General features: G+C 44.6%; 1 protein-coding gene across 2 annotated transcripts; it reads right to left on the reverse strand.

Annotated features, from left to right (window-relative positions):
* Positions 1-311: 311 nt before the first annotated feature.
* LOC106607335 (proteasome assembly chaperone 3) lies at positions 312-2,084 on the reverse strand. 2 transcript variants are annotated; one of them, XM_014204199.3, is made up of 3 exons: positions 1,990-2,084; positions 1,315-1,545; positions 312-1,181 (listed from the first exon to the last, which is right to left on the reverse strand). In XM_014204199.3, exons 2-3 carry the CDS (start codon positions 1,528-1,530, stop codon positions 1,029-1,031), a joined length of 369 nt encoding a protein of 122 aa, XP_014059674.1. In that variant the 5' UTR covers positions 1,531-1,545; positions 1,990-2,084; the 3' UTR covers positions 312-1,028. The 2 variants fall into 2 exon arrangements, with proteins under 2 accessions (XP_014059674.1, XP_082832735.1); XM_082976609.1 differs by having other exon boundaries at positions 1,946-2,062.
* Between the last annotated feature and the right edge of the window lie 11,639 nt (positions 2,085-13,723).

The following is a 13,723-nucleotide window of genomic DNA, read 5'->3' on the forward strand; positions in this document are numbered from 1 at the left end:
GTACTATTTAATGAAGTTTTCCAATTGAGGACTTGTGAGGCGTCTGTTTCTCAACCTAGACACTCTAATGTACTTGTCGTCTTGCTCAGTTGTGCACCTCACACTCCTCTTTCTATTCTGGTTAGAGCCAGTTTGCGCTGTTCTGTGAAGGGAGTAGTACACAGCGTTGTACCAGAGCTGCAGTTTCTTGGCAATTTCTCACATGGAATAGCCTTCATTTCTCAGAACAAGAATAGACTAATGAGTTTCAGAAGAAAGTTCTTTGTTTCTGGCCATTTTAAGCCTGTAATCAAACCCACAAATGCTGATGCTACAGATACTCAACAAGCCTAAAGAAGGTCAGTTTTATTGCGTCTTTGACAACAGTTTTCAGCTGTGCTAACATAATTGCAAAATGGTTTTCTAATGATCAATTAGCCTTTTAAAATGATAAACTTGGAATAGCTAACACAACGTGCCATTGGAACACAGGAGTGATGGTTGCTGATAATGGGCCTCTGTATGCCATAAAAAATCTGCCATCTCCAGCTACAATAGTAATTTACAACATTAACAATATCTATACTGTATTTCTGATTAATTTTATGTTATTTTAATGGACACTTTTTTTTTCTCTCAAAAAGAAGGACATTTCTAAGTGACCCCAAACTTTTATATCATAGCAATCAAATGCTATTTTGCATGTGAATTTCATGGGAATGAGATGCATTCGCTCCTTTATTTATATTTGTGTTAGTTGTGCACTAACAGTATTTAGAGTGTGGCTTTAAAATCGAGATGGTTGTCTCAAACAGAATCAGTTTGTGGCCATTGGCTCCCACTCAATCCCCAAAATTCCATAGGCATTTATAATACATAACCTTCCCATTTATATGGCATTTATTACCACATCATGCTTAGAAGTAACAACAGATAACAAAATACATTTTTAAAGGATGGGAAAACATTGAGGAAAAAACGTGTTAAATTAAATTCTTAAATTGTCTTTCCAGGTAAGCTATTCTGTTGCTCGTTCCCTGTACCAGTAGTTACCAGACTTGACAACTTTTGATGACATCTTTCATGGCCTTTATTGCTTCTATGGAACTGTCCTTGAGTGCCAAACCCAGTAGAACAGGCCTGTTGCCTGCCTCTTGTGACACAAATGTTGCCAAGTTTTTGGCACAGACATGTGTCAAAGCCTGCAGAGAGAAATAAAACAAGACCGTGTGTGAGGAACAGTGTAGCCAGCCATACTCATACTCATAGTAGTCAATTACGGTAATACAATGCTACTAATATTAAGAAAAATTCCAGTGGTGTCTAGCTGCTTACCTCTTCTTTTCCCAGCAATACTTTGGTGGTGAACATGGCAGTGCTGATATCACCTGATCTGGAGTCAGGTGTGATTGATACTAAAGTGCCAATCTTTCCATACTGTGTGAGAACTATAAATATGTAGTTACTGAATTCTGTGCAAACAACCTGTGTGGATATTCCATTGATTGATTTCTCGGTCTGCTTTGATCTGATGAGAGGCTGAGTTGACATGGTTTTCTTTCTGTCCTGAAACAAAAAAAAAGACATGTAAGCAACACATTGAGAAAAGTAAACATTACGCCACATGATTATTCTATTGCAAAATAAACATAATTTTCAAAGAGTATTCTCAAGCATATATCGCTAATGAAAGTGCAAGAACATTTTGACCAAGCTTTAATTCGACAATTTTGACCAAGCTCTCTATTACAACAACCAGAATCTCAGACATCTATTGGGCTAATGCAGGCTGAAGAGCCAAAGTTTCGCCCCGCTGCTGTGGCATTTCATATCGGCAAGCAGATCTAGGATATGCCGAGGCCGCGGCCGCACTGAAACATCGACAGGATTCTGCTATTGCTACCGTTGTTCGTTAAAAAAGTCAGATACCTATAGATTTTCTAAATAGTGGTGAAATATTTCACACCGTGTGCCTCTTGGGATCCGTTTGCCGTGAACTTCAATACTAACCTTTATTGAAGGCTGTTAATTATAAGCATAGATATCGTCTGCAGCTTCAGTTTCTCAAGCGTCCCTCTCTAAATTTCGCACATGCGCACTGCCACTGAAGAATGAAATCACGCTACAGGTCCTGTCGCTTCTAAGGGCAGATCTGAGATCAGCCATATTGAGCCTGTGTGCATTGGTTTTTACATTTGTAAACACAATCATGATTGTGATAAAAACTGATTTTGGATGTGTCTAAACTAAAGGTATGGCAATGGCATATTCCATCTTCGGAGTATGAATTCTAGTCTGGGTATCAGTCTGTTTCCACATTGTCAAACTGCATATTGAAAGTTGAAATTACTGAAAGGCCAGTCTGGCATATGACACGGAGTACAAGGAGTGGAAACAATGATAATTACCTGTATTCAAAGGGTGGGAAATACTATAGAGAAGCAGCTGCAGCTGTGGGTTTACCTGTTTTCCCACTGAAAGTTTGAAAAATCGTTCATTTTGTGTGTTAAAGTAGGCGTATTTATATTAAACCAGCATAGCATATTGTTTTCGGTTTAGGCCGCACTACACTCTGCCACAATGTTTAGAAGGTAATCTCAAATGCTCCTCTTGTGGTGGGGAAAGGAAAAGTAGCCTAGGGTGCGGTCCAAACACTTAAAAGACACCCTATTCCCTCAACTCTCAAATTAAGTGGACACTTCTGATGATGTATCATGACAATGCCGCTTTGTATGTTTTCATACCCTACATTACTCATCTCATATGTATATACTGTACCCTATACCATCTACTGCATCTTGCCTATGCCGTTCGGCCATCACTCATATATATTTTTATGTACATATTCGTATTCATTCCTTTACACTTGTGTGTATAAAGTAGTTGTTGTGAATTGTTAGGTTATATTACTTGTTAGATATTACTGCATGGTCGGAACTAGAAGCACAAGCATTTCGCTACACTTGCATTAACACCTGCTAACCATGTGTATGTGACAAATACAATTTGATTTGATTTGATTTGAGTTAACACTTGCAGGGCAAGGGGTGATGGAGGAAGGAATGATTTTCAAATGGACCACCCTTGGTCAGAAATTCGTCACTTGTTCATCCCGTGATGATTGTGTTTTCAGCCACCGGTAGCTTGTAGGTGCTTTATATGCGCTACAGTCAACTATGAGTGCATGTGTACTTATATTAAATATATAATTATTAATATATACGCCTACTGTTTGATAGCTAGCAAATTAATTAGCTAACTAACGTTAGCCTGCCTAGCTGGAACTTCTGAAGAAGGAAAATGTTTTATTTCTACAATTTCCAAAAGATAACCAAACAAAAACATATTTAGTATTTACAAGACGTGTTTGTGCCATCATGTGCACTAGTAGCACATTTTCAAACTTATTTGCATTTGTTTTTACTTACACTTGTATGTTGACTTCTCAATTGAGGTTGTTTTTAAGTTTTCGCAGACTTTTCTTAGCGGATGTACAATCGTCGCAAATTGAATTATGGGGAGTTTTAGGCCACGGAGTGAATATAATTGTACACTCGCAAAGCCGACTTAAAAACGAGGGCTGTGAGGCTTACGTTGCAAACTTCCCTTGTTTGGCTAATAATTTGGACTGCCCTCCACGATGGCGACAGGGATTCCCCCAAGGGCATAAGGCGAGGGAGGTTAAGTGGACGAGGGTGTGTCTTTTAAGTGTTTGGACCACATCCTAGGCCTACGTCACTGCAAAATAAAGGAGAAGAAACTAAAACTGAGTTTTTAATTTTGGTGAGTCTGATTTGATTCATTGAGTTGATAGCAAAATCTGTTGTACCGTTGGGATGTGGCCATTGTTATAAATGTTTCATAAAATAAGCCGGACATAGACCTACTTGCACTCAGTTTTCACAATGCGTCGGATTTGGATGGATATCAGGAGTGTCCAGCAGCACAGCCTGAACCATGAAAAACAGCCCAAGACCGTTATTCCTTCTCCATCCAACTTTACATTTGGCACTATGGATTGGGGCAGGTAGCGTTCTCCTGCCATCCGCCAAAACAAGATTCGTCCATCAGACTGCCAGATGATGAATCATGATTCATTATTCCAGATACTTGGCATTGCGCATGGTGATCTTAGGCTTGTGTGCGGCTGCTCGGCCATGGAAACCCAGTTCATGAACAGCTCTTGTGCTGATCTTGCTTCCAGAGGCAGTTTGGAACTCGGTAGTCAGTGTTGCAACCGAGGACAGATCGTTTTTACAAGCATACTCGGTGGTCCCGCTCCAGTTCTGTGATCTTGTTCTTGACAATGGCAGCTCTAGCAAGGCAGAAATTTGATGAACTGACTTGTTGGAAAGGTGGCATCCTATGACGGTGCCACGTTGAAAGTCAATGAGCACTTCAGTAAGGACATTCCACTGCCAATGTTTGTCTATGGAGATTGCTTATACACCTGTCATCAATGGGTGTGGCTGAAATAGTCAAATCCACTAATTTGAAGGGGTGTCCACCTACATTTGCATATATAGTGTTTAATCTAGGTCTTGTGCACCTTGCGCATTCGTGCAGTTGTGTAGGCTACATAACACAAGGGAGGGAACCATCCTTCTTGTCAAGGTCTGTCATCAAATATGACAACATCGCATATAAAGTTATCCAGCTAACTTTCTAAGACTGTCTTAAACAGACAAAAAGAAAGATAAACCTGAAATGGAAATTGTAGACTAACAACCAACCCTGTCTGTGTGTGACCTTTCTGATTTCTTATTCTTAGTGAACTTTGATGAAATACTTCTACTTGGAGAATTTGGTAGCCATGCTGATAATCTCACACCATACACCTTTGTACCCTATGTTTTTATTTATTTACATCAGAGTTGGACCCTCTCCCTTTCAAACAACAAGGTGTTTTTTTTCTGCTAAGGCCTGCTATCTGAAAGTGAAACCCCAGGTAGCGGGACTCAAGGACACTCGACTGAGGGGTGCTTGATAAGGTTAAACCTCCACGAAGAACTCTCTTTTCATGTTATCTTCGTCCTCAGTCTGAGCGTCCCTCAGGAGAGCACATAACAATTCCGCTGAGCCTGGTCTATTTGACATTTTGTGTCATGTTCACAGAGATGACTCTTTGTGCATCATTCTGGCGCTGCACTGGCAGACTTCAGGGGAGTCTCACTGCATCGCTTCCACCTGAAAAAATTTGCAAAGCTTGCATTTTTTGTCACCGGGACTACGTTCCCTTTCATTTGACTAACATAGGCAGGCCCCTCTCTTCACTCATCTCTTCCTGACTGAAGGAGCAGCTGTCACCTTGTAGACCATATGGATGTGGCAAATATTGGGGGTGTAGTAGCTCTGCTTGCTGTTGATGCATATTAATGATTAGCTGTTGCTACATGACAGAGCCATTTTTTAAAATCCCCTCAACAATTAAGATGTTTGCCTACTTTATAGCCTACAACGTTTGGTCTGGTTTTCAAGAACAGAATTAGTCTAGCCCTGCTGTGTTGGATCTCCAATCTCCATTCCAAGGTGTGACGTAGATTCACACAACCCCCTCTCACAGCATTTCATATTATTCTGTATATAAATCCGACACACTTCATTTGGAATATGATACTGTATGTTAAATTTCGTATGTGTAACGTGTACGCTGGGAGTCAGGAACCAAGTTCAGGGAGTGTATTTAATAACTAAATGAACATAGAACAAAAGCAGAAACACGGGTAGCGTACAGACATGAACACTGGAACAGTAACACCTAGGGAAAGAACCAAAGGAGTGACATATATAGGGAAGGTAATCAGGCAGGTGATGGAGTCCAGGTGAGTCTGATGAGGCATTGGTGGGCGTAACGATGGTGACAGGTATGCATAATAATGAGCAGCCTGGTGACCTCGATTGCCGGAGAGGGAGTATACCTGACAGTATCCCCTCCCTGATGCGTGGCTCCAGCCTCAGGACGTTGACCAGGGGACCAGGAACGGGCCGGTCACTTCTGCTGAGGCGCGGGAGCCTGACGAGCCAGCTGAGGCGCGGGAGCCTGACGAGCCAGGCTGAGGTGCGGGAGCCTGACGAGCCAGGCTGAGGCGCGGGAGCCTGACGAGCCAGGCTGAGGCGCGGGAGCCTGACGAGCCAGGCTGAGGCGCGGGAGCCTGACGAGCCAGGCTGAGGCGCGGGAGCCTGACGAGCCAGGCTGAGGCGCGGGAGCCTGACGAGCTAGGCTGAAGCGCGGGAGCCTGACGAGCTAGGCTGAAGCGCGGGAGCCTGATGAGCCAGTCACTTACACTAACAAAAAAAATAAAAACACTCCCTGATGCTTCCCTTTGGTGAGGCGTTATTCTGTAACGAGCACGTTGGGAAGCAAGTTCAAGGAGTGTATTTAATAACTAAATGAACATAGACCAAAACACACAGGTAGCGTACAGCCATGAACAGTGGAACAGAAACAATAACACCTAGGCAAAAGAGTGAAATTTATAGGGAAGTTGACATATATAGGGAAGGTAATCAGGCATATATAGTGACATATATTGGGAAGGTAATCAGGCAGGTGATGGAGTCCAGATGAGTCTGATGAGGCGCTAGTGCGCGTAACAATGATGATAGTTGTGCGTAATAATGAGCAGCCTGGTGACCTCGAGCGCCGGAGAGGGAGTATACGTGACAGTATGGTATGCATTAATTTAGGGATTTCCATCATCCATTTTGTATGATATGTTACAAATTGCAATTCGTACAATATGTTACGAATTGGAAAAACGTATGATATGTTGCGAATTCTAATTTATTGTTGCTAACATTAACTAGATGGCTAACGCTAACGTTTGCTGGGCTAGGAGTTAGGTGTTAGGGTTAAGGTTAGGGTTATGGTTAGAAGTTAGGTTAAAGGGTTAAGGTTAGGGTTAGCTAAAAGGGTTAAGGTTAGAGTTAACTAAAAGGGTTAAGGTTAGGGTTAGAGTTAGGGGAAGGGTTAGCTAATATGCTAAGTAGTTGCAAAGTACACTGGGGGAAAAAAGTATTGATCCCCTGCTGATTTTCTATGTTTGCCCACTGACAAAGAAATGATCAGTCTATAATTTTAATGTTAGGTTTATTTGAACAGTGAGAGACAGAATAACAACAAAAATATCGAGAAAAACGCATGTCAAAAATGTTATAAATTGATTTCCATTTTAATGAGGGCAATAAGTATTTGACCCCCTCTCAATCAGAAAGATTTCTGGCTCCCAGGTGACTTTCATACAGGTAACGAGCTGAGATTAGGAGCACACTCTAAAAGGGAGTGCTCCTAACCGCAGCTTGTTACCTGTATAAAAGACACCTGTCCACAGAAGCAATCAATCAATCAATCAGATTCCAAACTCTCCACCATAGCCAAGACCAAAGAGCTCTCCAAGGATGTCAGGGACAAGATTGTAGACCTACACAAGGCTGGAATGGGCTACAAGACCATCGCCAAGCAGCTTGGTGAGAAGGTGACAACATTTGGTGCGATTATTCGCAAATGGAAGAAACACAAAAGAACGGTTAATCTCCCTCGGCCTGGGGCTCCATGCAAGATCTCACCTCGTGGAGTTGCAATGATCATGAGAACGGTGAGGAATCAGCCCAGAACTACACGGGAGGATCTTGTCAATGATCTCAAGGCAGCTGGGATCATAGTCACCAAGAAAACAATTGGTAACACATTACGCCGTGAAGGACTGAAATCCTGCAGCGCCCGCAAGGTCCCCCTGCTGAAGAATACATATACATGCCGGTCTGAAGTTTGCCAATGAACATCTGAATGATTCAGAGGACAACTGGTGAAAGTGTTGTGGTCAGATGAGACCAAAATGGAGCTCTTTGGCATCAACTCAACTCGCCGTGTTTAGAGGAGGAGGAATGCTGCCTATGACCCCAAGAACACCATCTCCACCATCAAACATGGAGGTGGAAACATTATGCTTTGGGGTTGTTTTTCTGCTAAGGGGACAGGACAACTTCACCGCATCATTTGACGGGGCCATGTACTGTCAAATCTTGGGTGAGAACCTCCTTCCCTCAGCCAGGGCATTGAAAATGGGTCGTGGATGGGTATTCCAGCATGACAATGACCCAAAACACACAGCCAAGGCAACAAAGGAGTGGCTCAAGAAGAAGCACATTAAGGTCCTGGAGTGGCCTAGCTAGTCTCCAGACACCTTAATCCCATAGAAAATCTGTGGAGGGAGCTGAAGTTTCGAGTTGCCAAACGTCAGCCTCGAAACCTTATTGACTTGGAGAAGATCTGCAAAGAGGAGTGGGACAAAATCCCTCCTGAGATGTGTGCAAACCTGGTGGCCAACTACAAGAAATGTCTGACCTCTGTGATTGCCAACAAGGGTTTTTCCACCAAGTACTAAGTCATGTTTTGCAGAGGGGTCAAATACTTATTTCCCTCATTAAAATGCAAATCAATTTATAATATTTTTGACATGCGTTTTTCTGGATTTTATGTTGTTGTTATTCTGTCTCTCACTGTTCATATAAACCTACCATTAAAATTATAGACTGATAATTTCTTTGTAAGTGGGCAAATGTACAAAATCAGCAGGGGATCAAATAATTTTCCCCCCCACTGTAGCTAAAAAGTAGAAAGTTGCAAACTATCTAAAATTGTCCGTGATGAGATTTGAATACGCAACCTTTGGGTTGCTAGACGTTCGTGTTATACGCCCACCCATCCACCCTGACCAACCAACCAACCAACTAACCTCCAACCTCCTTTTGTTTTATGTAATCAAACCTAACATATCCTAATAATTTGAAGGCCTGGATCTACATTTGCTATGTCACGTCTAATCTGGCTGATTCATATGTAACACTGAATGAATGGTACTGAATGGCAAATGAAACAGATGCAGTGAAACTGACATTACAGGCTTTTTAAAGGTAGACTCCGCGAAATGGGGTTGCCATGAACAGCGCCACAGATGACGAGACGTATGACTCACACACAGTGTCTGATTGTGCACGGTTTTGCTTCACGCTGTTACAGCGTGGTAGCCACGGGACCAAAACAGCGGAGAAGTTGAGCCTCGCGTTTCAACATTCTTAGTTGTTGCGGAAATGAAGCCACTTTGCTGTTTACTTTCTGCTTCTATGTCATATCGCTGAGTCTACTTTTAAGTCCAAATGTTTCTTCTAACAAATTGCAAAGCCATTTGTATTCATGCACTCATGCAGTAGACTTGCTGAAAAAATGATTAATCATTGCACACTGCACAGATACTGTACATAACCTTTCCAATTAGGACATTATAGATTTTAGTTTTGTGCCAGAAAGACAGCGAGAGAAAAGCATAGGAGAGGCCGATCATGCAAATTAAAAAGAAAGAACAAGCTCATTCATTGTTCATGAATACCTCTGGAGGTAAAGCACTACCATTTTAATATCTGTTTTATGTTCTTGTAAAACTGTGTATGGAATTTTGACTCTTTATGCGCCCCCACATAGGGGAGATAAGCGTGATTGTGTGACTCTGGCAGGATTTAATTAAAAGTACATTTCATCCCCAGTGTTAACTCCTACATTTCAGCACATACCTAGCCCTCTTTTGTTCCCATTCTCAACTGCATTTTCTCATATTCATTTTATTTTAAAGCTGGTTTCTAATGAGACAGGGATTATATAGCCATGATTGACGTATTAAATCCATTGAATGACTCCATTTTAATAGCGAGGATACTTAAGACCAGGGTAATTAAAGTGTGATTGTCTTTCTTAATTGCTATAGCTGGACATTTTTAGCAGCTATTCACATTCAATAGTGTACTGTACTAGGCCTACTGACAGAGTCAGGAATCATTTAATTGAAGAGAGGAGTTGGCTATTCATTTTACTGCACTCATAAAAAGTCATGAAATATTTAACAGAGTTCTATTTCCTTTTTTTAGCTGACATGTTTTGATAGGCCTACTGCATAACATGGACTGCTCACTAATGCAAGTTACTTTTTGCTAGTATTTATTCAGCCGTTAGCCAGCGTTGAAGTTCTTCCGGCAGACATTTTTGTTGGTGCAATCTAAGTACATCATTGAGGTCCTATCTCTCTTCCCGGTCAATTTAATGAAGTACTGTATATTGATGGTAAACAATACACATCAAATATTCACATTAACTGGAAGTTGTTTGTTGCCATTATATTAATAGAGAACCCGAAAAGCACCCTATTGCTAAAACCTGGTTGTCACCTCATCATTTGGCTAGTGCCCTAGCCGGCACAATAATCTTTCTCACTTTAATGCAGGCTGCTGGCTAAATAAGCACAGCCTTACACCTAATAGTCGTCCCAGTAACTAAGAGAAGTGACTTGGCCCTCTGATGTAACTCTTTCATTCAATAAGCAAAGGCTATGGAGGGGTCATGGCATCCTTGTTTTGGCATGGTGCAAAATGAGCTCTGTTCGGGTTAATAGGAGCCTTGATGGGTCACCTACCTCACAGATTACATAGAGATTGAGATTGCAAACACCCTTCTACCCACACATACAGTAGAGCTCAGGGATACACAGGGCTCAGGGACACACAGGGCTCTCTCTCTCTCTCTCTTACACACACACACACACACACACACTCATATGCAGATAAAAGCTTGCAGTGTCAAAATGTCATCTTAACTGTGAGTAATTATCTCCTAATTGCAGAAGTCACTTCCTTCCCTCCCATCACTACACTGCATTTCAAATGTATTCAAATGTGTTTCTTCTATGTATAGCCTCATCAAGTCTCTTCGATACTGTATGAATGGATATTATGTGTTCTTTCTTTGCATATCTTTGAATGACACCTGCCTGAATATTATGTGATGTGTGATTCATTTACTATTATCTGTAAAACACAGATTCAAAATGTAATATGGTGCTTAACAATATGTTTAATTGAAATTGCTGTCCTAACATCTGGAGTCTAACGTTGTCACAACTTCCGCCAAAGTCGGCTCCTCTCCTTGTTCCGGCGGCGTTCGGCGGTCGACGTTACCGGCTTTCTAGCCATCGCCGCTCCATTTTTCATTTATCCATTTGTTTTGTCTTGTTCCCTGCACACCTGGTTTTCATTCCCCAATCACACTACATGTATTTATTCCTCTGTTCCCCCTCATGTCTTTGTGTGTGATTGTTACGTGTCATTTTTGACGCGCTATTTCTGGTGTGTGTTTATTCCATGTTTTTATTCACGAGGTATGTTTATTTGTTTGTACTTTATTATTGTGACTGTTTGCACGTTTTTGCACTTTGGCATATTGGATGGAGGTTTCGACGCAGTGACGTCCGTCTGTTGGTTTCTCCTGCCTAAATAAAGTGCGTGCCTGTTCACAACTCTCTGCTCTCCTGCACCTGACTCCGCTCCCAGTACGCACACCATTGACAGAATCACACACCCACCATGGGTCAGCAGGAGCAGGTACCCCGGTCAGAGGAGTCGAGGAGCGCGTCCAGGAACACTCAGCAATGCTGCATCATCTCGGTGCCAGTGATTTTTAGGGTTTGCCAATTACTACCGGAGATTTATCCGGGGTTTTGGCCATTACCTCACTGCTGAAGGGGGGTCCTGTATGTCTGCATAGTCGGTTGAGGCGGACAAGGCTTTTGGGCACCTAAGAGCTCTGCTTACCTCGGCTCCCGTGCTGGCCCATCCGGATCCCTCTTTGGCGTTCATAGTGGAGGTGGACGCATCCGAGGCTGGGATAGGAGCCGTGCTCTCTCAGTACTCGGGCATGCCACCGAAGCTCCGCCCCTGTGCTTTCTTCTTGAAGAAGCTCAGCCTGGCGGAGCGGAACTATGATGTGGGGGCCGGGAGCTGTTGGCTGTGGTTAAGGCTTTGAAGGCGTGGCAACATTGGCTTGAGGGGGCTAAACACCCTTTCCTCATCTGGACTGACCACCACAACCTGGAGTACATCCGGGCAGCTAGGAGACTGAATCCTCGTCAGGCAAGGTGGGCCATGTTCTTTACCCATTTTGTGTTTACCCTGTCCTACAGACCAGGTTCCCAGAATGTGAAGGCAGACGCGCTGTATGACACAGAGGAGCGGCCCATGGATCAGACTCCCATTCTCCCGGCCTCCTGCCTGGTAGCGCCGGTCGTGTGGGAGCTGGATGCGGACATTGAGCAGGTGTTGCGTACAGAGCCCACTCCACTCCAGTGTCCCGTCGGGCGTCAGTACGTTCCGTCTGCTGTCCGTGACCAGTTGATCTGTTGGGCCCACACATCACTCTTCTCTGGTCATCCAGGGATCGGTCGGACGGTGCGCTGTCTGACTGGGAAGTACTGGTGGCCCACCTTGGCTCGGGACGTGAGAGTTTATGTTTCCTCCTGCTCGGTGTACGCCCAGTGTAATGCTCCTAGACACCTGCCCAGAGGTAAGCTACATCCCTTACCCGTTCCACAACGGCCTTGGTCACACCTGTCGGTGGATTTTCTAAAGGATCTTCCTCCCTTACAGGGAAACGCCACGATCCTGGTTATTGTGGATCATTTCTCTAAGTCCTGTCTCCCTCATCGTTCTCCCTACGGCCCTGCAAACTGCGGAGGCCCTGTTTACACACGTCTTCCTGCACTACGGGGTGCCTGAGGATATAGTGTCTGATCGAGGTCCCCAGTTCACTTCAAGAGTTTGGAGGGTGTTCATGGAACGTCTGCGGGTCTTGATCAGCCTCACCTCAGGTTTCCACCCCGAGAGTAATGGGCAGGTGGAAAGAGTGAACCAGGATGTGGGCAGGTTTCTGTGGTCCTATTGCCAGGACTGGCCGGGGGTGTGGGCGGCGTTCGTGCCCTGGGCAGAGATGGCGCAGAACTCGCTCCGCCACTCCTCCACTAACCTCTCCCCCTTTCAGTGTGTACTGGGGTACCAGCCGGTTCTGGCACTGTGGCATCAGAATCAGACCGAGGCTCCTGCGGTGGACGATTGGTTCAGGCGCGCGGAGGAGACATGGGAAGCCGCCCATGGTCACCTCCAGCAGGCCAAGCTGCGCCAAAAGACCAGCGCGGACCGTCACCACAGTGAGGCCCCGGTGTTTGCACCGGGGGACAGGGTCTGGCTCTCAACCCGAAACCTGCCCCTCCGCCTGCCCTGCCGGAAGCTGCGCCCGCGGTTTGTGGGGCCATTTAAAGTCCTGTGGAGACTGAACGAGGTATGTTACAAGTTACAGCTTTCCCCCGATTACCATACTAACCCTTCGTTCCATGTGTCTCTCCTCAGGCCGGTGGTGGCTGGTCCGCTCCAGGAGTCTGAGGTGCGGGAGGTTCCTCCGCCCCCTCTGGACATCGAGGGGGCCCCGGCGTACTCCGTCCGTTCCATCCTGGATTCGAGGCGTCGGCGAGGGGCCTTCAGAACCTCGTGGAGTGGGAGGGGTACAGTCTGGAGGAGAGGTGCTGGGTTCCGGTGGCGGATGTGTTGGACCCTGAACTGCTGCGGGAATTCCACCGTCGCCCTGAACTGCTGGAGCCGCGCGTCGAGGGGAGGGTACTGTCACGACTTCCGCCAAAGTCGGCTCCTCTCCTTGTTCGGGCGGCGTTTGGCGGTCGACGTCACCGGCTTTCTAGCCATCACCGCTCCATTTTTCATTTATCCATTCATTTTGTCTTGTTCCCTGCACACCTGGTTTTCATTCCCCAATCACACTACACGTATTTATTCCTCTGTTCCGCCTCATGTCTTTATGTGTGATTGTTTCGTGTTACGTGTCATTTTTGACGCGCTAATTCTGGTGTGCGTTTATTCC

Source organism: Salmo salar, chromosome 06 (assembly GCF_965601325.2).
Source record: "Salmo salar chromosome 06, fSalSal1, whole genome shotgun sequence".
NCBI classification, from domain to species: Eukaryota; Metazoa; Chordata; class Actinopteri; order Salmoniformes; family Salmonidae; genus Salmo; species Salmo salar.

Coding starts and splice junctions, on each gene's coding strand:
- LOC106607335 (XM_014204199.3), bottom strand. CDS start 1,530: ATGTCAACTCAGCCTCTCATCAGATCAAAGCAGACCGAGAAATCAATC. Junction 1,182..1,314: donor TATTGCTGGGAAAAGAAGAG/GTAAGCAGCTAG, acceptor TTCTCTCTGCAG/GCTTTGACACATGTCTGTGC.